Consider the following 27,857-nt stretch of genomic DNA (forward strand, 5'->3'; position numbering starts at 1 on the left):
CACAACACAGTAGTATTATAAAAATAAGTATTTTTATATAAGGCTTAGCACAAGACCAAATAACGACAAAAATATACACAATCTTGATAAATATTCTGGGAAGGGAAAAATAGTTCAAAGGTAGTTTCTTCTTTAGCACAAAGTCTTTCGTATCAAAGCAAATCTTCTTCTTGGAAACACAGTTCTTAGCAACAAGGTAACCCACACGGGGGCTACACGACGTCGGGGCAAAGTTAATCCAAAGGTTCGGCGCCGACTGCGAGGAGCGCTACGTCGAGCCCGGAGTCACACAGACCCCAAACAACACAGTACCTTGGAAAATGAAGCACACGATGATCAGCGGCGTCGAGCAATCCGGTGTCGCGTCTTCGGTGTCGATCAGGCCTCAGCAGGCGTCGTCGTCGATGATGCTGTTGCAAAGAGTGAGCAGCGCCCACGGCGTCGAGAGGGCACGAGGGCGATGCGATCAGCAGCGGTGCAGACACGAGGTCCCTTGGAGCTGGAGCCGAACTCACTACTCACTGGCGTTACTGCTGGCGTCGATCGGGCCCGGCGGCCGGGGTCGAGGAAGCGGGACACTGGAGCCGTTACTCACTATGTCGAGCTGGATTCGGCGACGTCCGTCGGCGTCCAGATTGCTGGTTCTTTCAGAGGTGCTGGATTCACAGGTTCCAGCAAATAGCGCTTTAAGCAGATGAAGTCCTTTAGCCCTGTGACTTCAGCAGGAGACTGGGACTCTTCCAGTCCTTGGAGATTTTCTTAGCAAGCGTGAGAGTACACACACAGTTCCTCTCTCCTGGTTCCTTGGCAAAAATAAAGAAGCACTGCAGGATTCCCCCCAGCAAACAGCACACTGGCAGAAGGGGTAGGCAAGTCCTTAGATCAGCAGGCCTCTTGTCCTTGGTTACAGGGTTCCTTGTCAGAAGTGATCTGATTTCTTGGTTCAGGGGTCCTTCTCTTATACCCCTTTTCGGCTTTGATCCCTTTGTCCATGCAGGGGAATTTCCCAACATCCTGGGTCTGTTGTGGGTGGAGCCAGGCAGAAGCACCTGGCCTATTCATTGCGCAGGGCTGGGTCCTCAGACGCCCAGCAGGAGGTGGAGCCAGCATTGGCACTGGCAGGAGCAGAGCTATCGGCCTCCTGGCAGGAGGTGGGGCTAGGATCGTCCATGGCAGGCACAGAGCCATCTGCCGCTTGGCAGGAGGTGGAGCCAGCATTGTATCAGGCAGGGCAGGCTATCAGCAACTACTCTCCCCCTACTCTCAACGCAAATGTCCCACTCATCCCACACTGACTCATCCAGACCTGTGGAGCCACCCAGCTCCTGTCACACACACGCAAGACCAGCAGAAACCAGAAATGGTTAGACAAGAAAATAGTCACTTTCTAAAAGTGCTATTTTCAAACCCAGAGTCCAAAAACCATCCACACCAACGGATGCGTAATTAAACCCCGAGTTCAGGGATACCAAACTCGACATTGCACCATGCTCCCCGAGCTAGCTAGGATTATAGCATTAATAATCCCGGCGGCCCATTCTAACTAATGGAGAGCAGGCTACCTCGCAATAGTGAAGAACGAAGATGGCTGTAATTCACTATTAGGACATGCCAACTTGGTCAGGCGTGTCCTACCTTATACTTACAATGCACCCTGCCCGTGGGCCTACCATAGGGGTGACTAACATGGAGTCAAGGGAAGGTTTGAGGGGCTGACAAGTAGGCATACTTGCGCAGCCCGCGTGACAGCACTAGGCTGCACGTGGGTCTCGCAATGACCGACCCGGAGACATTCTTTTACGAGGCCGCTCTTGTGGGTGGCACAACACGTGCTGCAAGCCCACGAGCGGCATTTGTATTTACAAGCCCCGGCACTCCTGGTGCACTAGACTAGGGACTGATAGTAAACCAAATAAGCCAAACATGGATACAATCGATACATCAATTTAACATAGGGAGCACTTGCGCTGTGGCACTGATCAGCAGTGGCACAGCGCCCAAAGCATATACCAGCAAAACATCATAAAACAGTGGAGGCAAACAGAAAAAATGGAGGAGAGACTCAAGCCAATGATGTCAGGTCTAACACGTGTCCCCTCCAGCTGAAATGTGGGGAGAACTACCCTTGACCTAGGGAGTCCTCATCACTAAGGCGGAAAAATCTGGACAGACCATCAGCATTGGCGTGATCTGTACCAGGGCGGTGTTCCACCGTTAAGTCCATCCCCTGTAGGGAAATGGACCACCTCAACAGTTTCGGATTCTCACCCCTCATCTGCATCAACCATCTGAGGGGCCTGTGGTCTGTCTGAACCCGGAAGTGAGTCCCAAACAGGTAGGGTCTTAGCTTCTTCAGCGCCCAGACCACAGCAAATGCTTCTCTCTCTATCGCACTCCACCTCGTTTCCCTGGGCAGTAACCTCCTACTGATGAAGGCTACAGGCAAGTCTCGGCCCTCTTCATTCACCTGAGCTAGAACAGCCCCCACGCCATGCTCTGAAGCGTCCGTCTGGACAATAAATTCTTTCGAGAAGTCGGGTGCCTGGAGTATAGGTGCTGTGCACATTGCAGTTTTCAGGGTGTCGAAGGCCGTTTGACAGGCATCAGTCCAGATCACGTTTCGTGGCTGCTTCCTGGAAGTCAGCGAAGTCAAGGGGTGCACAATGTTACCGTAATCCTTGACAAACCTCCTGTAATAACCCGTGAGTCCTAAGAAGGCTCTCACCTGAGTTTGGGTTTTGGGCGGTGCCCAAGCCAGGATGGTATCAATCTTAGGTTGCAGGGGGGCAACCTTGCCGCTCCCTACTTGGTGCCCCAAGTACACCACCGAACCCTGCCCAATCTGGCACTTACTGGCTTTGATTGTGAGGCCTCCTCTGCGCAGGGCCAACAACACTTCCTGGAGGTGGCGCAAGTGTTCCTCCCAGCTGGCGCTGAACACTGCGATGTCGTCCAGGTAGGCAAACAAAACAGGTGATGGACCGAATGTGGATCAATGTCACACACTCAACCCAGTCCGAAGATCTGGGCCCAAATCCATCGTTTTTTTGCACTCCACACCACCCTGGGTTAGACAATGGCGATATGCAAATCAGCTCTGACCCTGTGCCCCATGGGAACAGTCCAGTCCGAACTACAAAAGCCATGTCCTTCCCAGAACGGAATCAAGCATCCGAGGACCGGACCGGTTTCGAGGTAACACCTCTCATCAGCCCGGCTAGCTTGACTCCAGTGGTGTGGAATGCCTGGGACCCACGTCTGGGCATCCCCAGCGCACTTAGGGCGGAATTTGCAAACAAAACAGGTGATGGACCGAATGTGGATCAATGTCACACACTCAACCCAGTCCGAAGATCTGGGCCCAAATCCATCGTTTTTTTGCACTCCACACCACCCTGGGTTAGACAATGGCGATATGCAAATCAGCTCTGACCCTGTGCCCCATGGGAACAGTCCAGTCCAAACTACAAAAGCCATGTCCTTCCCAGAACGGAATCAAGCATCCGAGGACCGGACCGGTTTCGAGGTAACACCTCTCATCAGCCCGGCTAGCTTGACTCCAGTGGTGTGGAATGCCTGGGACCCACGTCTGGGCATCCCCAGCGCACTTAGGGCGGAATTTGCAAACAAAACAGGTGATGGACCGAATGTGGATCAATGTCACACACTCAACCCAGTCCGAAGATCTGGGCCCAAATCCATCGTTTTTTTGCACTCCACACCACCCTGGGTTAGACAATGGCGATATGCAAATCAGCTCTGACCCTGTGCCCCATGGGAACAGTCCAGTCCGAACTACAAAAGCCATGTCCTTCCCAGAACGGAATCAAGCATCCGAGGACCGGACCGGTTTCGAGGTAACACCTCTCATCAGCCCGGCTAGCTTGACTCCAGTGGTGTGGAATGCCTGGGACCCACGTCTGGGCATCCCCAGCGCACTTAGGGCGGAATTTGCAAACAAAACAGGTGATGGACCGAATGTGGATCAATGTCACACACTCAACCCAGTCCGAAGATCTGGGCCCAAATCCATCGTTTTTTTGCACTCCACACCACCCTGGGTTAGACAATGGTGATATGCAAATCAGCTCTGACCCTGTGCCCCATGGGAACAGTCCAGTCCGAACTACAAAAGCCATGTCCTTCCCAGAACGGAATCAAGCATCCGAGGACCGGACCGGTTTCGAGGTAACACCTCTCATCAGCCCGGCTAGCTTGACTCCAGTGGTGTGGAATGCCTGGGACCCACGTCTGGGCATCCCCAGCGCACTTAGGGCGGAATTTGCAAACAAAACAGGTGATGGACCGAATGTGGATCAATGTCACACACTCAACCCAGTCCGAAGATCTGGGCCCAAATCCATCGTTTTTTTGCACTCCACACCACCCTGGGTTAGACAATGGCGATATGCAAATCAGCTCTGACCCTGTGCCCCATGGGAACAGTCCAGTCCGAACTACAAAAGCCATGTCCTTCCCAGAACGGAATCAAGCATCCGAGGACCGGACCGGTTTCGAGGTAACACCTCTCATCAGCCCGGCTAGCTTGACTCCAGTGGTGTGGAATGCCTGGGACCCACGTCTGGGCATCCCCAGCGCACTTAGGGCGGAATTTGCAAACAAAACAGGTGATGGACCGAATGTGGATCAATGTCACACACTCAACCCAGTCCGAAGATCTGGGCCCAAATCCATCGTTTTTTTGCACTCCACACCACCCTGGGTTAGACAATGGCGATATGCAAATCAGCTCTGACCCTGTGCCCCATGGGAACAGTCCAGTCCGAACTACAAAAGCCATGTCCTTCCCAGAACGGAATCAAGCATCCGAGGACCGGACCGGTTTCGAGGTAACACCTCTCATCAGCCCGGCTAGCTTGACTCCAGTGGTGTGGAATGCCTGGGACCCACGTCTGGGCATCCCCAGCGCACTTAGGGCGGAATTTGCAAACAAAACAGGTGATGGACCGAATGTGGATCAATGTCACACACTCAACCCAGTCCGAAGATCTGGGCCCAAATCCATCGTTTTTTTGCACTCCACACCACCCTGGGTTAGACAATGGCGATATGCAAATCAGCTCTGACCCTGTGCCCCATGGGAACAGTCCAGTCCGAACTACAAAAGCCATGTCCTTCCCAGAACGGAATCAAGCATCCGAGGACCGGACCGGTTTCGAGGTAACACCTCTCATCAGCCCGGCTAGCTTGACTCCAGTGGTGTGGAATGCCTGGGACCCACGTCTGGGCATCCCCAGCGCACTTAGGGCGGAATTTGCAAACAAAACAGGTGATGGACCGAATGTGGATCAATGTCACACACTCAACCCAGTCCGAAGATCTGGGCCCAAACCCATCGTTTTTTTGCACTCCACACCACCCTGGGTTAGACAATGGCGATATGCAAATCAGCTCTGACCCTGTGCCCCATGGGAACAGTCCAGTCCGAACTACAAAAGCCATGTCCTTCCCAGAACGGAATCAAGCATCCGAGGACCGGACCGGTTTCGAGGTAACACCTCTCATCAGCCCGGCTAGCTTGACTCCAGTGGTGTGGAATGCCTGGGACCCACGTCTGGGCATCCCCAGCGCACTTAGGGCGGAATTTGCAAACAAAACAGGTGATGGACCGAATGTGGATCAATGTCACACACTCAACCCAGTCCGAAGATCTGGGCCCAAATCCATCGTTTTTTTGCACTCCACACCACCCTGGGTTAGACAATGGCGATATGCAAATCAGCTCTGACCCTGTGCCCCATGGGAACAGTCCAGTCCGAACTACAAAAGCCATGTCCTTCCCAGAACGGAATCAAGCATCCGAGGACCGGACCGGTTTCGAGGTAACACCTCTCATCAGCCCGGCTAGCTTGACTCCAGTGGTGTGGAATGCCTGGGACCCACGTCTGGGCATCCCCAGCGCACTTAGGGCGGAATTTGCAAACAAAACAGGTGATGGACCGAATGTGGATCAATGTCACACACTCAACCCAGTCCGAAGATCTGGGCCCAAATCCATCGTTTTTTTGCACTCCACACCACCCTGGGTTAGACAATGGCGATATGCAAATCAGCTCTGACCCTGTGCCCCATGGGAACAGTCCAGTCCGAACTACAAAAGCCATGTCCTTCCCAGAACGGAATCAAGCATCCGAGGACCGGACCGGTTTCGAGGTAACACCTCTCATCAGCCCGGCTAGCTTGACTCCAGTGGTGTGGAATGCCTGGGACCCACGTCTGGGCATCCCCAGCGCACTTAGGGCGGAATTTGCAAACAAAACAGGTGATGGACCGAATGTGGATCAATGTCACACACTCAACCCAGTCCGAAGATCTGGGCCCAAATCCATCGTTTTTTTGCACTCCACACCACCCTGGGTTAGACAATGGCGATATGCAAATCAGCTCTGACCCTGTGCCCCATGGGAACAGTCCAGTCCGAACTACAAAAGCCATGTCCTTCCCAGAACGGAATCAAGCATCCGAGGACCGGACCGGTTTCGAGGTAACACCTCTCATCAGCCCGGCTAGCTTGACTCCAGTGGTGTGGAATGCCTGGGACCCACGTCTGGGCATCCCCAGCGCACTTAGGGCGGAATTTGCAAACAAAACAGGTGATGGACCGAATGTGGATCAATGTCACACACTCAACCCAGTCCGAAGATCTGGGCCCAAATCCATCGTTTTTTTGCACTCCACACCACCCTGGGTTAGACAATGGCGATATGCAAATCAGCTCTGACCCTGTGCCCCATGGGTACAGTCCAGTCCAAACTACAAAAGCCATGTCCTTCCCAGAACGGAATCAAGCATCCGAGGACCGGACCGGTTTCGAGGTAACACCTCTCATCAGCCCGGCTAGCTTGACTCCAGTGGTGTGGAATGCCTGGGACCCACGTCTGGGCATCCCCAGCGCACTTAGGGCGGAATTTGCAAACAAAACAGGTGATGGACCGAATGTGGATCAATGTCACACACTCAACCCAGTCCGAAGATCTGGGCCCAAATCCATCGTTTTTTTGCACTCCACACCACCCTGGGTTAGACAATGGCGATATGCAAATCAGCTCTGACCCTGTGCCCCATGGGAACAGTCCAGTCCGAACTACAAAAGCCATGTCCTTCCCAGAACGGAATCAAGCATCCGAGGACCGGACCGGTTTCGAGGTAACACCTCTCATCAGCCCGGCTAGCTTGACTCCAGTGGTGTGGAATGCCTGGGACCCACGTCTGGGCATCCCCAGCGCACTTAGGGCGGAATTTGCAAACAAAACAGGTGATGGACCGAATGTGGATCAATGTCACACACTCAACCCAGTCCGAAGATCTGGGCCCAAATCCATCGTTTTTTTGCACTCCACACCACCCTGGGTTAGACAATGGCGATATGCAAATCAGCTCTGACCCTGTGCCCCATGGGAACAGTCCAGTCCGAACTACAAAAGCCATGTCCTTCCCAGAACGGAATCAAGCATCCGAGGACCGGACCGGTTTCGAGGTAACACCTCTCATCAGCCCGGCTAGCTTGACTCCAGTGGTGTGGAATGCCTGGGACCCACGTCTGGGCATCCCCAGCGCACTTAGGGCGGAATTTGCAAACAAAACAGGTGATGGACCGAATGTGGATCAATGTCACACACTCAACCCAGTCCGAAGATCTGGGCCCAAATCCATCGTTTTTTTGCACTCCACACCACCCTGGGTTAGACAATGGCGATATGCAAATCAGCTCTGACCCTGTGCCCCATGGGAACAGTCCAGTCCGAACTACAAAAGCCATGTCCTTCCCAGAACGGAATCAAGCATCCGAGGACCGGACCGGTTTCGAGGTAACACCTCTCATCAGCCCGGCTAGCTTGACTCCAGTGGTGTGGAATGCCTGGGACCCACGTCTGGGCATCCCCAGCGCACTTAGGGCGGAATTTGCAAACAAAACAGGTGATGGACCGAATGTGGATCAATGTCACACACTCAACCCAGTCCGAAGATCTGGGCCCAAATCCATCGTTTTTTTGCACTCCACACCACCCTGGGTTAGACAATGGCGATATGCAAATCAGCTCTGACCCTGTGCCCCATGGGAACAGTCCAGTCCGAACTACAAAAGCCATGTCCTTCCCAGAACGGAATCAAGCATCCGAGGACCGGACCGGTTTCGAGGTAACACCTCTCATCAGCCCCGCTAGCTTGACTCCAGTGGTGTGGAATGCCTGGGACCCACGTCTGGGCATCCCCAGCGCACTTAGGGCGGAATTTGCAAACAAAACAGGTGATGGACCGAATGTGGATCAATGTCACACACTCAACCCAGTCCGAAGATCTGGGCCCAAATCCATCGTTTTTTTGCACTCCACACCACCCTGGGTTAGACAATGGCGATATGCAAATCAGCTCTGACCCTGTGCCCCATGGGAACAGTCCAGTCCGAACTACAAAAGCCATGTCCTTCCCAGAACGGAATCAAGCATCCGAGGACCGGACCGGTTTCGAGGTAACACCTCTCATCAGCCCGGCTAGCTTGACTCCAGTGGTGTGGAATGCCTGGGACCCACGTCTGGGCATCCCCAGCGTCCCAGGCACTCCACACCACTGGAGTCAAGCTAGCCGGGCTGATGAGAGGTGTTACCTCGAAACCGGTCCGGTCCTCGGATGCTTGATTCCGTTCTGGGAAGGACATGGCTTTTGTAGTTCGGACTGGACTGTTCCCATGGGGCACAGGGTCAGAGCTGATTTGCATATCGCCATTGTCTAACCCAGGGTGGTGTGGAGTGCAAAAAAACGATGGATTTGGGCCCAGATCTTTGTACTGGGGTGAATGTAAGACATTGTTCTGCATTCTGTCCATCAGCTGTTTTGTTTGCATATTCCGCCCTAAGTGCGCTGGGGATGCCCAGACGTGGGTCCCAGGCACTCCACACCACTGGAGTCAAGCTAGCCGGGCTGATGAGAGGTGTTACCTCGAAACCGGTCCGGTCCTCGGATGCTTGATTCCGTTCTGGGAAGGACATGGCTTTTGTAGTTCGGACTGGACTGTTCCCATGGGGCACAGGGTCAGAGCTGATTTGCATATCGCCATTGTCTAACCCAGGGTGGTGTGGAGTGCAAAAAAACGATGGATTTGGGCCCAGATCTTTGTACTGGGGTGAATGTAAGACATTGTTCTGCATTCTGTCCATCAGCTGTTTTGTTTGCATATTCCAGGTAGGCGGCACTGAAATCCTCCAGTCCAGCCAAGTCCTGGTTGACCAACCTCTGGAAGGTGGCAGGGGCATTCTTCATCCCAAAGGGCATCACCCGGAACTGGTATAGCCCATCTGGTGTGGAGAATGCGGACCTCTCCTTTGCCCCATCAGTCAAGGCGATCTGCCAGTACCCAGACGTTAGATCAAACGTACTAAGGTACCGGGCAGCCCCCAACCGATCTATGAGCTCATCAGCTCTGGGGATGGGGTGCGCGTCAGTCTTCGTGACCGAATTGAGTCCTCGGTAATCCACACAGAACCGGAGTTCCGGTGAAGCACCAGGCGCTGCAGCCTTCGGGACCAAGACCACTGGGCTGGCCCAAGGACTGCTAGAGGACTCAACCACCCCTAACGCAAACATTTTGGAGACCTCCTCCTTAATGTATGCTCGAACCTTGTCAGTCACCCTGTAAGCCTTGTGCTTCACAGGAGGGCTGTCTCCGGTGTCAACGTCATGGACACACCAATGAGTGACACCCGGAACCAAGGAAAACAGATCCGGGAATTGTCCCAACAGGTGGCGACAATCCTGTTTCTGCTCAAGGGTCAGTGTGTCAGAGAGGACCACACCATCCACTGACCCGTCTTGCTCTTTAGCACACAGGAGGTCAGGAAGAGGCTCACTCTCCTCCTCCATTCCAGCATCTGTAGCTAGGAGCATGCCCACTTCGGACCTTTCTAAGTGGGGCTTCAAACGGTTGACATGCAGGACCCGCAAGGGGTTCCTGGGAGATTTCAAGTCCACCAAGTAGGTGACATCGCTCTTCTTCTCCACAACCTTAAACGGTCCAGTCCACCTGTCCTTGAGCGCACAAGGTTCCACAGGGGACATGACCCACACTTCTTGACCAGGCTGAAGCTCTACCAGAGTGGCATTCCGGTCGTACCATCGCTTCATCTCCTCCTGGCTGGCCTCCAGATTTGCCTGAGCAAGTTCTCTGAAGCTCCGAGTCTGGTTCCGAAAGGCCAGCATGTAGCTGTATACATCCTGGGGAGGTTTCCTGGGAGATTGCTCCCAGCCTTCCTTGACCAGACTCAAAGGCCCTCTTACCGGGTGACCGTACAAAAGCTCAAGGGGGCTGAACCCTAGAGACTTCTGCGGCACCTCTCGGTAAGCAAACAACAGGCATGGCAAGAGGACGTCCCATTTTCGCCTCATTGGTTCTTCAAGACCCATGATCATGCCTTTAAGGGTCCGGTTGAATCTCTCAACCAGCCCATTCCCTTGAGGGTGGTAAGGAGTGGTGAACTTGTAGGTTACCCCACACTCATTCCACAGAGACTTCATATAGTTCGAAATGAAGTTGGTGCCCCGGTCTGACACCACCTCTCTGGGGAACCCCATCCGGGAGAAAACACCCATCAGTGCCCGACCCACCGCGGGGGCCGTCACTGTTCGGAGAGGGATGGCTTCCGGGTACCGTGTGGCATGGTCCACCAAGACCAGGATGAACCTGTTGCCCAGGGCTGTCTTGGGGTCCAGGGGCCCAACAATGTCAATACCCACCCGGTCAAAGCGGGTACTGACCACTGGAAAAGGTTGGAGGGGAGCCTTCTGCTTCCTTCCGCTTTTCCCACTTGCCTGGCAAGTGTGACAAGTCTTACAATGGATGTCTACATCCCTGCACATCTGAGGCCAATAAAAATGGGTGACAAGCCTGTCATAGGTCTTGTCCTGCCCCAGATGTCCAGCTAACGGAACGTCATGAGCCAAACCCAGTAGGAAGGCTCTGAAGCGCTGGGGTACCACCAGCACACAGGCTGACCCAGGCTCAGCAGCCTTAGGCTCGCTATACAGGAGGTCGTTCTCCCAGTACACAAAATGTGACCCTGACTGATCACCTGAGGATTGGGCTGAGGCCTGCTGCCTCATGCCCACAAGAGAAGGGCACACCTTCTGTTCGGCACAGAATTCCTCCCTGGAGGGACCACCATCCTGCTGCCAATGGGTCAACTCAGGCAGGTCTCCTAGTTCGGCAATTTGTTCCCCTGTGGGCTCCAGGGCATCCCCCTCAGGGTCTACCTCCTCCTGGACCACGGGAACTATGGGGGCCGGTTTCCCGCGCCTCCTGCCTCTTCCCTTCACAGCTGGGTCCTGGGCCGTACTTTCAGGCTCCGGGACCCCATCAACACCCTTACTCGCTGTCATCGATGGAGTGGTTGCACACACCCACTCTGGCACACCCAACATTTTCAAATGCGTCTCCCTCTCCACCTTAGCCCAAGGGGAGTCTTCCAAATCATTGCCCAGGAGACAATCGACAGGCATGGCGGGCCTCACAGCAACTTGAAGAGTACCTGAAACTCCCCCCCATTCAAAGGAAACCTGAGCTACCTCACACTCTTTCTGGGAGTTGTCAGCAGCTATCACAGGGTAGAATGCGTGGGGAACCACCTGCTCTCTGGACACCAAGTGACACTTGACAGCTGTCACACTCGCTCCGGTGTCTCTGAGAGCTTCCACTCTATGGCCATTAATGGTCACCCACTGCCTATATTTACTAATGTTACTAGGCAGAGGGGGTGGAGGGACCATTTCCATGTCTCCTAGCAAGACCAGGGAAATTTCTGCGGGACCCCTCCCACCAGGGACAACCATCTCCTCCCCTCCCAGGGCTACACTCGCCAACTGACGGGGGGGTGCACGCGGCGGTGCATTCGAATCCTTCTTGGGACACTGGGGGTCATAATACCGGTGTCCCACCTGCCCGCAACCGTAGCAGGTTAGGGGGCCCCTATGAACAGGTTTACCCGTCGGGCCCCTGGTTTCTTCTCAGGGGGAGGCTGGGAACCTTTCCCTTGGTTCCCTTGGGGATTACTTTGGGGCCCTTTCTGAGACTCCTTCTGTTTACCCTTGTCCCCCACTCTTCTGCCGGGGACCCTGCCCACCTTTGGCTGAGTCTCCCACTGGACCCTTGTGGACCCTGGTGCTGACCCAGCGGTCCGCCTCCTCAGCAAGTTTTCTAGGGTTAGATATCTTGCTATCAATAAGGTGCTGGCGCAGCTCTGGAAAACAGTTATTAGACAAATGCTCCCAAGCAAACAAATCATAAAGAGCTTCATAACTTTCCACTTTGCTGCCCTTTACCCAACCATCCATGGCTCTGCAAAAATAAGACACATATTCAACCCATGTCGCACCAGGCAACTTCTTACATTCCCTAAAAGCTTGTCTGTACTTCTCGGGGGTTAGGCCATACCGCGACATTAAAGCATCTTTCATATGAGCATACGACATCCTATCCTCAACAGGCATGTCTAACAGGGTATCTCTCCCCTCATTCACAAAGCGACCCCACAACCCCGCTCCCCAATTCTTCTCAGGGACCTGGTGGGCCAACAATGCTAACTCATATGCTTTAAACCACTGACCAATATCCTCGTTCCTATGATAATCTTTTATCACATCTTTGAGAAAATAAAACCTACTTTCTGCAGGCTCAGATGGGATGCTGCCACCAGAGGGATTCAACTCTAACTTCTTAGCTTGGATGTCCAATTCCCTCAACTTGGTATCACGCTCCAAAGCTAACTTTTCTCTTTCAAAATCTAACCTTTTGGTCTCCAAATCAGCTTCTCTTCTACCTCTTGCATTTTCTAACTCCAACTGCCCATTTATTTTTAGCCTTGCCATTTCCATGTTGTATGCACGTTCCTTCGCCCTTTCTTCTCGTTCTTCAGGGGAAAGACCTTTGGAGGAAACACTGCTTCCGGGAGAGGACTCGGGCCCATTCACTGGCACCTCCTCTTCCCCTTCCCCTGGCGGTACCACCACCGCATCAGAGGGATCTCTGGACTCCAACCAGGCCTCCAAAGCTTTGCGAAAATCCTCTTTCCTTTCGAGGCCTGTTGTAGGAACTTTAAACTGCTCGCAAAAGTGTTGCAGCTGCTTCTTCCTGTATTTCTTAATTTTTTTCCTATCAAACTCCTCCACAACAACAACAACAGGGGTAGTGACTCCGTTGTCACTCATGGTCACAACTGGCAGTGTTCAAAAAATCAAGCTTCAGAAAAGCTGAGAACCAAAAATAGGATCCTTCCCAGTAGATTGTGACTGCGCTATGGTCTGCTTTCACTATGTAGCGCACACTAATCACTGCACATGGGTCATAAATGCAAAGTTCAAATCCTCACCGCTGACCCACCAATGTTAGAACCGGCTGTCTCTAGTTGGCAGAGGTATACACTTCTGACAAATAGGGACACACCTTTTCTAGTCAGGGCAAGGGGATCACACCCTTTGATAACCCCTGCTCACCCCCTCGGTAGCTTGGCAGAGCAGATAGGCTTATCTCGGAGGCTGTGCGTTAAGCATTTATGACCACATACAGTAATAAAGTGAATACACTACAAATGGACACGACACAGTAGTATTATAAAAATAAGTATTTTTATATAAGGCTTAGCACAAGACCAAATAACGACAAAAATATACACAATCTTGATAAATATTCTGGGAAGGGAAAAATAGTTCAAAGGTAGTTTCTTCTTTAGCACAAAGTCTTTCGTATCAAAGCAAATCTTTTTCTTGGAAACACAGTTCTTAGCAACAAGGTAACCCACACGGGGGCTACACGACGTCGGGGCAAAGTTAATCCAAAGGTTCGACGCCGACCGCGAGGAGCGCTACGTTGAGCCCGGAGTCACACGGACCCCCAACAACACAGTACCTTGGAAAATGAAGCACACGATGATCAGCGGCGTCGAGCAATCCGGCGTCGCGTCTCCGGTGTCGATCAGGCCTCAGCAGGCGTCATCGTCGATGATGCTGTTGCAAATAGTGAGCAGCGCCCACGGCGTCGAGAGGGCACGAGGGCGATGCGATCAGCAGCGGTGCAGACACGAGGTCCCTTGGAGCTGGAGCCGAACTCACTACTCACTGGCGTTGCTGCTGGCGTCGATCGGGCCCGGCGGCCGGCGTCGAGGAAGCGGGACACTGGAGCCGTTACTCACTATGTCGAGCTGGATTCGGCGACGTCCGTCGGCGTCGAGATTGCTGGTTCTTTCAGAGGTGCTGGATTCACAGGTTCCAGCAAATAGCACTTTAAGCAGATGAAGTCCTTTAGCCCTGTGACTTCAGCAGGAGACTGGCACTCTTCCAGTCCTTGGAGATTTTCTTAGCAAGCGTGAGAGTACACACACAGTTCCTCTCTCCTGGTTCCTTGGCAAAAATAAAGAAGCACTGCAGGATTCCCCCCAGCAAACAGCACACTGGCAGAAGGGGTAGGCAAGTCCTTAGATCAGCAGGCCTCTTGTCCTTGGTTACAGGGTTCCTTGTCAGAAGTGATCTGATTTCTTGGTTCAGGGGTCCTTCTCTTATACCCCTTTTCGGCTTTGATCCCTTTGTCCATGCAGGGGAATTTCCCAACATCCTGGGTCTGTTGTGGGTGGAGCCAGGCAGAAGCACCTGGCCTATTCATTGCGCAGGGCTGGGTCCTCAGACGCCCAGCAGGAGGTGGAGCCAGCATTGGCACTGGCAGGAGCAGAGCTATCGGCCTCCTGGAAGGAGGTGGGGCTAGGATCGTTCATGGCAGGCACAGAGCCATCAGCCGCTTGCAGGAGGTGGAGCCAGCATTGTATCAGGCAGGGCAGGCTATCAGCAACTACTCTCCCCCTACTCTCAACGCAAATGTCCCACTCATCCCACACTGACTCATCCAGACCTGTGGAGCCACCCAGCTCCTGTCACACACACGCAAGACCAGCAGAAACCAGAAATGGTTAGACAAGAAAATAGTCACTTTCTAAAAGTGCTATTTTCAAACCCAGAGTCCAAAAACCATCCACACCAACGGATGCGTAATTAAACCCTGAGTTCAGGGATACCAAACTCGACATTGCAGCATGCTCCCCGAGCCAGCTAGGAATATAGCATTAATAATCCTGGCAGCCCATTCTAACTAATGGAGAGCAGGCTACCTCGCAATAGTGAAGAACGAAGATGGCTGTAATTCACTATTAGGACATGCCAACTTGGTCAGGCGTGTCCTACCTTATACTTACAATGCACCCTGCCCGTGGGCCTACCATAGGGGTGACTAACATGGAGTCAAGGGAAGGTTTGAGGGGCTGGCAAGTAGGTATACTTGCGCAGCCCGCGTGACAGCACTAGGCTGCACGTGGGTCTCGCAATGACCGACCCGGAGACATTCTTTTACGAGGCCGTTCTTGTGGGTGGCACAACACGTGCTGCAAGCCCACGAGCGGCATTTGTATTTACAAGCCCCGGCACTCCTGGTGCACTAGACTAGGGACTCATAGTAAACCAAATAAGCCAAACATGGATACAATCGATACATCAATTTAACATAGGGAGCACTTGCGCTGTGGCACTGATCAGCAGTGGCACAGCGCCCAAAGCATATACCAGCAAAACATCGTAAAACAGTGGAGGCAAACAGAAAAAATGGAGGAGAGACTCAAGCCAATGATGTCAGGTCTAACAGGGTCCCTTCTGTAATACCGATAGCACTGGTGCACATAAAGCACCAGTGCAATCTGCAGTGGCGTTTCCTCATTTGCATATGGTGTGTCCTATGCAAATGAGGGATTCTCTTTGCCTCTGCGCCCGCGCTGTATTACAGACGCAGGCGTAAAGGCATAGGAGCTCGCAGGAGACGCACTCACAGTACACCACCTAAAGGATGGAGCACTTTGAGTGCACTTCTTGATGGCTGTCCTCGGGAGGCGGGAAAGGGGGAGTCCAATGGAAACCCCCAGGCATCCCCTTGCAGGTGGGTGCAGTGACTGCAAAATTGCAAGTGGGTGCTGCCTGCAAAGTGACAACACAGAGCGGCTGTAAAGCAGTTGCTCCGGTTTTCACCTGAATGCTCTACCCGGAGGGCAGCACAAGTTTGCAGCTGCCCTGGGGGCAGCGCATTCATTGTAACAGAGCGCATTTTCACTGTTTATGCCCGTCATACCTTTTTAAAGGTGCGCCCGGCGCAAACAATGAAAATGCGCTTTTATCATAATTTGGCTCCTGGTGTACATTATAAGGATATCGCAAGCCACCAAGTAGTTTGATGACCATATGGAGGAACAAGGTGGAAAGCAAATTTCCTTTATATGATCACGGAACTCCAAGGTGACTTGCAATTTCCTTTAAATGTATGACAAAGGGTAGTTTATTCCCCATGATACATGGTCACACCATCGCCTTTCCCACATCCTAATTAAATCCTTGATGTCCTGCTCTTTCATGTCCATTACAGACAGAAAAAAAGCAGAACATGTACTGTGAAATTTAGCACACTAAAAGGAAATTTGCCGTTTTTTCCAAAAGATATTAGGATCAGTTTCATGCAAAATATATATTTTTTAAATGCTGTGTTGAAGCATGGAAAGACTCCATCTTTCCAGCAAATAACTGTAGAGTGCAAAACAATAAACGTATTACTATAAACATCTCCTTTTTGTGAACCCGTTTCATTTTAGGAAAACATATCAGTTGAAAGAAAAGGCAGTTCCTTTTTGATTTGTTTCAATTGATATTGCAATTATGCTCAGTGACCTGCCTTTCACCTCTGCTGCTGGTTCTGGCAGCAGGTATTGTGATGTCAGCACTTAACTGTAATAAGTTAATACAGATGAGCGTGTGCATCTTTTCTTTATTACAGGCAGCTAGATGTGCCACTTTAGAGACGGTCTATTATACAGGGATTACAGGATCCCAAGAATTACATATAGGGAAGGATTTCTGTAGGTTCTGTTCTGTTCTGGTCAGATTGATGGACGGGTGCTTAGACCCGCATGGACACCTGTTATTTTATGCTCTTATGATTTTGATCAGGTTTGACCTTGTTGTAGTTCATGCTGTCTGGGATCTCGCCTGCTCTTTGGTAAATACAACCATTCCTGCCTAGATCGGCCAGTGGCACGTGTCCGACCGGTTGACCATGGACGCGAGGGTCTTCTCCTCCAACATCTCGGACAGCCTGTTCAACACCACGCTGATCGTCACCACCATCTTGGTAAGTGTGGGCTCCTCAGGGAAGCCCTCTGGTGTGATTGCCCTAATTCTGCAAGCACTCAGTGTGTCAGGGACCTCTCATTACAGCCGAGATAAGAACTCCTGACAATGCAGATTAAGCCTGTGGCGATGATTCATGCGGAAATGTACAGTGACATTTGCTAGGCTCCGAAGCAGCTGGGGGACTCTCCCAGCAGCCACTGGAGCATGAGAGGCTGTCACTGTGTTTGCATCCTGAATGCAGGCTGAAGAGGCGCTCTCTGTGAAGGGCGGAAGCTCATTGGAGGGAGCAGTTGAGCGCAAAGGCTGCCACTGGTCTAAAAGGATAACTGTGAGCATCCCTGACATGCTGGTACCCTTCAACCATCAGTCGGGATAGATAGTCACATGCCAGTTAATGTTTAATTCTTTTCTTTTTTATGTGTTTATTTGAAACTCTGATTTTTATTATTCATTCAAATCTTGTATGCTTTATCTTTTTTGTAAAATTACAAGGAGATTGCTAGCGCCTGGAGGACAGTACCACACATCTCAAATTGACCTCACACGCTTGACTTTGAGTTAAAATAATTAAAAGCACGATATATTTTATTATTTCTGATTGTGCTGACAAGTAAAACACCACGTGCTATGCTTATGACTCTCAGGTGCGTGATGGCGCGAGGCGCAGGTGAGGTTGGGTGGAGAGCGCGACCGTGAACCCTGTGAAAGGGAAAATGACGCATCCCAGTTTCTCCGCAGGAAAACCCATACTTGATGCTGAAGGGGAACCAGCAGGACCTGCAGGGTAACGAGCGCTACGAGGGCTTCTGCGTGGACATGCTCCAGGAGCTAGCCGAGATTCTGCGCTTCAACTACGAGATCCGGCTGGTGGCGGACGGCGTCTACGGCGTGCCCGAGGCCAACGGCAGCTGGACCGGCATGGTGGGAGAGCTGATCACGCGGGTAAGTGGCCATCGCGCAGCCTCGAGAGCAGCACTCACGTCTTTTACGCACGGTTACGCACAGAGCGCTAACGGCGCGGCGCGCACAGCCAAGGAGTGGGCTGAATCAGACTGAGAGCGGGGAGGGTACGATTCCACGACCATGCACATTATGTCAGAGCGCTCTATCCCTCGCCCCCAACGGAGGAGATGATGTGGCGTAACGGCCAGATCTGTCGACTTTGGAACTGGGGAACCAGGTTAGAGTCTCGGTGTCGGATCCACTTTCTGTGATTCTAGGCGCATCACTTACCTAAAATTAATGTGTCCTTGGGTAATGTAACTGGTGCTCATGTAAAAGCGTTCCAATACCTTCGTGTCAAGTTCAGGCTATATAAAACTGCAAAAAGCAATGCATGTAGGGGATTCAGCTGCAGATGCACCTCTAGACCCACTTTGAGCTACTGCTAGTTGGTAGTTACCTGGCTGTCTCCAAGTAGATTGAGCATTCACAGACCAAGATGAGGTGGTATTTCGACAGGGGCACTTGGAGACAGAAGTAGTGTGAAAATGAGTTCCTCTTTACCACAGCACCACTATTTGGGAGGGCTGCATGATTAACTCTTTTCAGATCCTCAGTATCCCCCTAGAGCAGCTGTGCCCAACGTAGGTCCAGAAGGGCTGGATAAATAGCAGGTGTTCAGGACACCACTTCTAAGAATTAATGGGCAATCGACGTAACAGAAAATAATTTACATAAACCTCAAGAAATCTGGCATAGAGCTGGCCTCATGAAGCTCCTTTGGATAACTCTACTGAAGAAGATGCGTCATCCAGTTAGTTTCTCCACCATCACAATTCTTATAGACACCAGGTGGCTGTCTATAAAACCAAACATCATTAGCATGATAAACTATTAGGAGGGAGTGAAAGGCATTAATTAAAATCCCAAATCAAAGACATCCAAGGTGCTTATGAAATATGACTTCGGTTTATTTTCACCACTGTTACCAAACTGCATCCAAGTATTTGCAAACACGTATTACTAAAGCTGAAAACCTGATTTACCAAATAAACAGGGTTTTCAGTTTCTGGCTACAGAATAGAAGGCATAATAGTTGTTTTGTTCTTAGCTGTTTATATTGGATCTCCATTTGTGCCTGCATCTATGCTGGTCTACTTTTTAAAGGTGCTGCTTTGGAAATGGAAAGGGGCATGGCCTATTTACAGAAAAAAACATGACATTTAGCTGATCCATCCATGAGATCAAGCGAAGGTGTTTTCATAAACTGCTGGCAAACCAGCCTAATAAAAAAAAATCTCATAGACATCACAAATCTTTCCGTCAGGAGCTTGTTATTTTGTGTCCAAAGAGGTTGTCAACCCAACACTCTTAACACCATGCCCTAGAAACATGTTGCATCCCTGTTGCAGCCTCTATGCCTATCTTGGACAGTATTTGCGTTGTAACTTTCAAGGTCTTTCAAGCAAATGCAATAATGCTGGAATAGTGAATGGCATATGGTCTACAGCGCTCCGACATGAACCCTGCTCCTTTGCAGACATGCCCTTGTTAGTGCTTTACCATAGCTGAGCATAAGGCACTCGTGCTGTGATTGGGCTGGGGCACTTAGGGTCGGTTTATGTTATTACCCGCATATTTAAAAGGTGCCCAGCACGGAACTGTGACTGAGATCACCAGCTTGCTTTCCATGCAGGGTGGTGTAGCCGGTGCAGCCGCACCTGGCACTTAGCTGGGGATGCTTAGATATAACTTATGGGTTTAACTCCACCTGCTGCAGAGTTCCTTGTGTGTCCAGCAGTTTCCCAAACAACAATACAAATGTCAAGATAACTCCTAATGATCCTGCTAGAAAGAGATTGGAGTTTTGTCTAGTGGCAGCTTCAACACATCACAAAGTAAGGAAGATGGTTAATAGGCATGCTGAAAAGAAGGTGCGCCTTGCAGGTCACAAAACTGTATTTTATGTGGACAGCTCAATGGGTTACTGCTTTGTCACAGATATCTTTTTGTTACTTGCAGTTCATAAGCTACAATCCTCATACAGCAACGACCTATGAACCATCATCAAACAGCTGCATGAAACCTGCTTAGTATAGGTTATAAAGTTATGAATTTACCCCAGGTTTTCATTATCCTAATGTTACTACAACTGGTTTGTTTGGGGCAGAAATGTATTCTTATTAGCAACGCCAACCCCAACTCCTGTGCTATGTTTTAAATCCTGAATTTGTGCTTCTCCAGACCAAACACTTTTAAAATATACTGCCTACTAGTATGGATTATATGTGATTCCTACATCGACCTACACCTTGAAGTCCTCATTGTAGTACGTAACATTTGTGATAGATTAATCTACACAGATATGATTCATAGTCTCTGTACAATGTGTATGTGACATTAAGTGCTCTGACAATGTACACTGGTAAGAGTAGCTCTATAAAACAAATAAAATATATGTTAGGAAAAGACTATGGTGAGAGGAGAGTCACTGTTAGAGGGCAAAAGTGAGGGATTCCATGAAGAAGGTCGTCACTGGGGGAGAACCAAAAATGTTTGTCCCACCGAGTTCAACCAGAGCTAAAGCTGGCCCTGTTTTCATGTCTCCATATAGCAGATGATCTTCTAAACAACTGAGAGAAAGTAGCATTTACAGCATATAGCTGTAAGTCACATGCTGTGCACTCTCGTGGCATCTGATGTTAGGGATTGGAATGTTAAAAAAATGATTTACTTCGGAAAAGGAGTTTCAATTTCAAGGTGACCAGTAGTCCCTTCCATGAAACCCATAATGTTCCAGGGCACAGACTCCAACTTAGTTTCTCTTTTTTAACCTTCACATTCTGGTGTGATTTGAGTGCTCTCTTACAATTGAGAAATTTAGAAAGTTTTGTCACCAGAGAAAAGGAATGACTAGGACTTCCATCCACAACATCAAAATGTAAACGCTTAGAGTCATCCAGATCGAGCAGTTTGAATAGCCAGGACCAGGTTCTATAAGAATGACTTGTTTGGGGAGAGAGTATTGAAAATACTCCGTTTAAATGTTGCTCCTCTTGCAATAGCAAAATTCCATGGTCGGATCAACATTGAGTCGGTAGCATCTGTCCACCATGGGACCACAACAAAGTTGATATTAGGCAGGCAATGTCTTTTGATCCAAGAAAGCTGTTCAGCATTGATGGGACTCCTGTCCACATTATGCAGAGCTGCAGTACCAGTACTCTACTGAGTTTGGCATGGATTCATCCCTGAAAGAAGTCTCAACTCCACAGAAGGGAACAGCCCAAGAGCACCAACCTTGTTCGAAAACCTCCCTCGGAAAAAAGCTCATTTGGCAACACTCACTGTAATTGGGACCAGTTGACGCCAAAAATCATCTTTAACGCTGAAGGAAGATCGAAGTTGAGGAAAGGATTTGTGGAGGTGCAGGAAAACTCATTGTGTTTTGGAGCCAACATCAGCTTAAAACCCAAGCTAGTCTTCAGTACCCAGACTACAAGGACTGCAAAAAAGTAGACTCTGACAGTCTGACATAAGGTAAAGAAAGCCATGGATTGATCATGACATGGGCCATATAATTGCCCGACTTCCACAGCAGGGCCATCTTTAGCACTGTTGGCGCCTGGTGCGACAATCACTTTTGGCACCCCCTCCGCACCATGACCCCCTCCACGGAATCTCTCAGTACCACAGGACAAAAGTTCCTCATCTCTCCTAACATAATATATTGCTATACACAGCGCCCCCCTTTGAGGTCAGCGCCCCCCCCCACACAAGTCAGCGCCCGGTGCGGCTGCACCAGTCGCACTGCCCTAAAGCCGACCCTGACCACAGGACACACAATTTCTACCCAGGAAACATTGAATTACATTTAGGGAGGCCATTTCTGAAGAAACTAAACATTTTCTCAATTCTTTAGATGAAAAAACAGACAGTGGACCTAGCCTACCATCATAGATATTGGCATCATGGTCTATACATTTCTGGCTTGGGTGAGGATCCCTCTGCAGGCACGCCTCCCACATAATAAGAGCCAGAATAAAAGAAACACCAGGAGGATGAGTAACAGAGTGGCCAGTCTAGAGGTCACAGCCCTAGAGTAATACATATTAAAGACATCTCGCCCTAACAACACCTCTACCTATCATGGCATTATTGAAAGGACCACAGTAGGACCACATGTCTAAGAGGAAGAGGATGAATTCCTTGTACAAACATTATCTAAACCTGAGAAGAGTTTTCAGTTCTTATCTATGTTAAAAACAATGTTAAACTACTCCATTGAAAACATTAAAGACAAAAGGTGAAGGTTGGGGTGGTTATGTTACAATTTATTGGAACATTTTAAAGGTTGCCTAAAGACCTGTTTTTTATACCTGGACATGTGCCTCCAGATTCTCACTTGGGTCATATCACTAGGAGAAGGGTACTCACACAGTGACACCTCTCTCCTTGACACAAAAAGTAAAAAGATAGGTGAAGCAGGGAAAACCATGCATTGAGGCCAGCAACTTGGTAGCAAATTGCCCATTCCATGGAACTGTTAGATAGAAGGGACTAGAAATATCATTGGGAGGAGATAGAAGCAAGATCAGAACGGAGTATGCAGTTCCTAAGGAGACCAAAAGTGACTGGGGAAGAAGTGCAATTGACTGACTACCAAGAAGGAGGATGGGGAATTCCTCCTTTCGGATTTAGGGCCCTCACACACCCAGCCAGCTGAGTGTCATGCTTCATCATTGGGCATGCTCCTCGCCAGGTCGGCGCTGCAATACCTGAGGGCACACTCAGGGAGGGCTCTTTGGCGGAGATCTTTAAATCCTAGCCATTTATGTGAGTGCGTGTAAGGGGCCCAAAAGTATGGAAGTGTAGTGTAATGGTGTCTAAAAAAAGTGAGTTAAACCAAGGAGAGGGAAGATCAGGGCAACTAATTTAATAATCCTGTCTCCCACCCTGGTTAAAAAGGGAGTGATGGCGACTGTCTATTGTAATGTTATAGGCAGCTGCTCAAAGTGTCATGCAGTCAATATGTTTCTTGCCTAGTTTGTACCCTAGAGGATCAGGCGGCAATTCTTCAGGACCTATAAATAGGAGTTGTAATCTAAACTACATGGCTGATAATGAGGTGTAGTAACCTAAATATTACCAGCCCTATGGCACCAGTGGCGTGCGGTGTCTGTCGGTGCAGTAGTCAATCTAGGAGAGAACACTAATATATAAAAACAAGCAGTCACTTATAATGCGAGTAATCGTAGTCGGATTGTCTCATCGCCGATTATGTAAATGATATCCAAAAACTTTTTGCACACCAATGTGGTACTAATTACATATGGAAAAATAAAAAGTTCAGTATAATAATGGCGTATAGGCACAAAGTCTGTAGGGTATTACAAACAAAAGCGTTGGTACTGGCAGTGGAGCAGCAGAGTAGTGAAAGGTGCAGCCACTCACCTAGATAAAGTATAAGACTGGCCCCATCAGGATTGCGGCATCAAGTGGACACGTTCATCTAACATGTGTCCTAAAAGGGTTGGCCATCGGGAGGGTAATGCAAAGATACAGCAAGTTAATGAGGAATGTACCCGAAAGGCAGACTGGGACGTGGTGGACCCAGCGTTCAGTGATAGCGTTAGCGGGGCAATATGTCCCTGAACAGTGGTTCGTGTCATAGACCGTCCATAGGTAGGGCCCACCGAGGCTAGGTGCTCACAGGGCGGTGCACAGACGTGAACCAGAAGGCACGTAATCCGGAGGGATCAAGTGTGCCCCCTAGGCCCAGCAGTCCGGCGCCGTGGCTGTCAACAAACGCGGCGGCCTGTGCCCATGACCCCTGAGAGGTACGTTGTCAATTCCCTAAAACGTAGGGAACAATACCGTAAAACAGCGTGATGTTCACTGCTAAGGCATCATAAAACGTTGGTGAATCTTACCTCGTTAGCTGCAATAAAGAAGAGAGGTGTAGGTGCTCACAGAAACTCGCACCCACTCGGCGGAAGACCTAACGTTGAATGCCGGTTCCGGGAAGGTAACTGACCAGTCTGGTACCTGCTGATGTTATCCCCGGAATAGGCGTGCAACGTCAAGCATCCGCATCATGGTACAGGAGCTAGAGTGCCAACCACCAAGTCTGGATGGCGGCCATATTGAGGTCAGAGGAAACTAATAGAAACTGCGCCATCTTAGCGTGGTGTGATAAGTGGTATGTATGCACACCTTGTCTGGATGTCATGATGAACCACCCTAATGACAGTCAAATAAGAATAAAATAAAAATAGAAATCATAAAAAGGCGAGACCATCTGTGGTAACCATCTCTAAGGGCTAATGATGCGAAGGGGGAATCACAGTGGCTTGATAGGGTATAGGTATATTAGATATAATGCAGGCATGTTGACTCATGGAAATTGGGTCTCTCTACGCAGGCATGTGTTTGAAGCAACGGAGTTGAATTGCCATATCCAGTGTTGGAGGTGTTTGCTGCAAGGTAGGAGATAGAAGCTGTAATGTAGCATCTCCTTGATGCCTTAGAGAGCAAAGAGTTTGAAGAAGAGTAGAAACTAATTTCCAACACCAGCATCATGTGTGTCTTGGCTACAGCAGACGCATATGCCATATCAGCCACCACGCCATTTTCCAGAAAGTCAGGAGCAAGCCAGGCAAGGACAGTATTCTAGAGGAATGTATCTTGGTAATGGATGCTCAAGGGCTAGAGGTGCAGAAGCCAAAAGCATCTCCACTACCAAGCAATGACCTTCCTCTCCTTCCTCCAACCATGTAACGTCCTGATGCCTTCCACAGTGCAGGGGAGGGGCAGGGGCAGGGTGGGAGGGGGGGGGGGGGGGAGTCAACAGACAACGGAATAGGTATTATTCATTTATTTAATTATACCTATTCCGTCATTTGTCGACTCCCACCCCGCCCACCGCATTTACCTGTGTGAGCCGCCCCTGCATATCATCCTCCTGTGCTCGCAAGTCACCACATTAAGGGGTATGGGAGGTATTACTCAGTCTATGCAAAGCACACGATCAACAGCTATACATGCTGTAAACAGAACATATGAGTTACCCGTAATAGTTGGTTTCCAGCATGTAGTGCTGTGGATTCACATCTAGACTACCCACTTCCCTGGAAGCAAGCACGGTAAAATGTGTGATGACACAATCTACTAAAAAAGTGTATATCCCACTGCACTATGGGTTTTTGAGAGAAGGCAACCAGTCAACTCAAAACTGAAACTCCTTCTGCGAAGAAAGACACTCTAACTCTAGCACTGCAGGAGTGTGTACAACACGTGAATCTACAGAACTACAGACTGCATATTGATTGTTGTAGGTAAATAAAATTTCCTTAGTGTCAATCCAGTGCAGAGTGTATCTGCATATGGACTTTGTGCATAGATAAAGTATCATAAACCAATAATTTGCTGGGCTTTGGTAATACATCCCAGCATGTCTAAGCAGTAGCTTAAGGAATGAGGATGGCCTTACATGGATGGAATCTGTGCCGTCTTAACGCCTTGGGCACGCTGGAGAATTGGCCGGGGACCCCACGAGCATAGGAGCCCCATGCAGAGCAGAATTTAACACATATTTTTCTGTTAAACATTTTTATTCCTGTCTGTGGTTGTGTAGGCATGGCCTAATGCACTGCTTTGCCCCGGGGCCTATAATGCTGTTAAGACGGCCCTGGATGCAATATGCAGACAGCCCCAGCACTTGACTGAGGGATAACGTTTTGCATCTCTAGGGAAGCGCTGTGTGACGTCCCTGCTTACTGAACATTTTTCAGCTAGAAAACACAACCATACATGCTCCTTGTCTTCCACCATCTCTGCGTGTGCAGCTGAAAGTCACCTGTTTCAAGTCTTCCCCTGGAGGTGCTCAATGGAGTCACATTGTGGAGAAGTGTGGCTCACTGGTTAGAGGAGGCAGACCTGGAAGCAGAGGTCAGCCCGGGACCAGGGTTCAATTCCCGGCTCGGCGGGGTCTTGAGTCCTAATATGTCCATGGACTCGACAATTCTCGCTCCGGTGCCTACTCGATTAATGGGTTCACACTCTGCGACTCTGGGCAATAGCTTGCCTAATCTCCACAACGGCCCCTCGCGGCGGGATGCCTGGCTTTCACCTTGCGGATACCCTGCCGGGGTTATCTCACAGGGGAATACCAAGACGGGTTCCCTAAGCAAGCGCTTAGAAACCAGTGGTGATTTGCGCTATATAAATTCATGTACATTTACATTTACATGTACATTACTCGTGCTTACCTATCATTCAGCCATAGAGACACTGGAAGCCAAACAGAGTAAAAAAAGTATAGTAAAACGAGGAGAGAATGTAAAGGAGTGACCTTAAACAGCACCCAACCCAAACTTTTTTTTAACGGATTCAAGGTCGGACTTGTACAAAAAATAGGCCCAGGCACCAAACTAAAAGTAGCCACCATTAGTGAATTAGATATAAAAAAAACCCGCACATGTTCACTAATTAATTACATGGACAGACACGCTGTATAAGTGTTCTTGCAAGGAATGAATTACTGCATAGATTTCTGCTCATTGCAGGCAATGTTTGTGATAATAGAAAGGAAATAAACAGCAAAAACTGGACCAGCAAACAATAAACAGGCCTACAACCAGCCACAAAACTGGCTCACACACTGACCTGTCGCACCAGCCCTTCGGGCAACGGCTGATTGCCTTATAGCATACAAAACCAGCCCCTGGTAATCACTCGGTCGCATCCCATTATTCTGCACACCATGCAACATCAGTTTGGACCCAGCTATTTGCAAATCAGTCTTGAACTTGCACCATTTGGAACAGTTCTGCCCAAACTGCAAAGCCAGGTTCTCCCTGTACCAGAACAAAAGTAACCCAGCACCGGTTTCAGCCTAGTTAACGGTCAGGTAGAGCTTGGTTCCTTTGCCACAGTGTGCACTGGACCCACTTTTGGGCATACGCGCAACACAATCAGTATACAAAACATTGATGTATGGAATACTTGAATTATTCTCAGCCACTGGTGATCACTCTGGCTGCATCCCAATCCATCAATTATCCTGCACACCATGCCACCTCAGTTTGGACCCAGCTATATGCAAATCAGTCTTGACTCTGCTCAAAATCAGAAAAGTCCAGCCCGAACTACCCGGCTAGTTCTACCTGAACCGGAACACAAGCAACCTAGGACAAGTTTCACGCTAGTTATAGGCTCATCAGCTGGATACGGCCTTGTACCTGGACACAGTGTGCACTTAAGGGATTGCCCTATAGGTCAGTCTGACCCTGACTGGATTTGCTTATTATGTTGCCATTGACAATGTTATTAATCAGATTACTCTGTATTGTTTAATAGTTTTCGATTTGTTAGAAAAATGGTTGTGAATAAGGCATTGTGTGTGGTCAGTAATGTGTTGTTGTGCAGGTTCTTTTGTTGTTGATGCAAATATGCCTAGAACACAAGCCAGCACATCCCTTATGATCTGTAGACCAGAACGAGTACTATGTTCTCTCCTATTGATGACAAGCTAAAGAAAATTGAGCTTTCTATGTCCTATCACACACACACACACACTCTCTCTCTCTCTCTCTCTCTCCCCGTCTCTCTCTCTCACCCCCCACCCCCACAAAAAAAAGAAAACGCTTTTCCTTGGGAAACTTTGGTCCTAACTATAACTACCTTTTGGCAACTGC

At 49.8% G+C, this 27,857-nt stretch overlaps 1 protein-coding gene across 1 annotated transcript in view; it reads left to right on the top strand.

Moving 5' to 3' along the window:
- GRIK4 (glutamate ionotropic receptor kainate type subunit 4) overlaps positions 1-27,857 on the top strand; it is a 1,036,684-nt gene that overhangs the window by 889,063 nt on the left and 119,764 nt on the right. The window contains exons 10-11 of the mRNA XM_086958780.1: positions 17,108-17,215; positions 17,956-18,159. Coding sequence (XP_086814906.1) covers positions 17,108-17,215; positions 17,956-18,159 — 312 coding nt within the window. The remainder of the gene's footprint in view (positions 1-17,107; positions 17,216-17,955; positions 18,160-27,857) is intronic.

The sequence above is a fragment of the Lissotriton vulgaris genome, chromosome 2_1, assembly GCF_964263255.1.
Source record: "Lissotriton vulgaris chromosome 2_1, aLisVul1.2, whole genome shotgun sequence".
Taxonomy (NCBI): Eukaryota; Metazoa; Chordata; class Amphibia; order Caudata; family Salamandridae; genus Lissotriton; species Lissotriton vulgaris.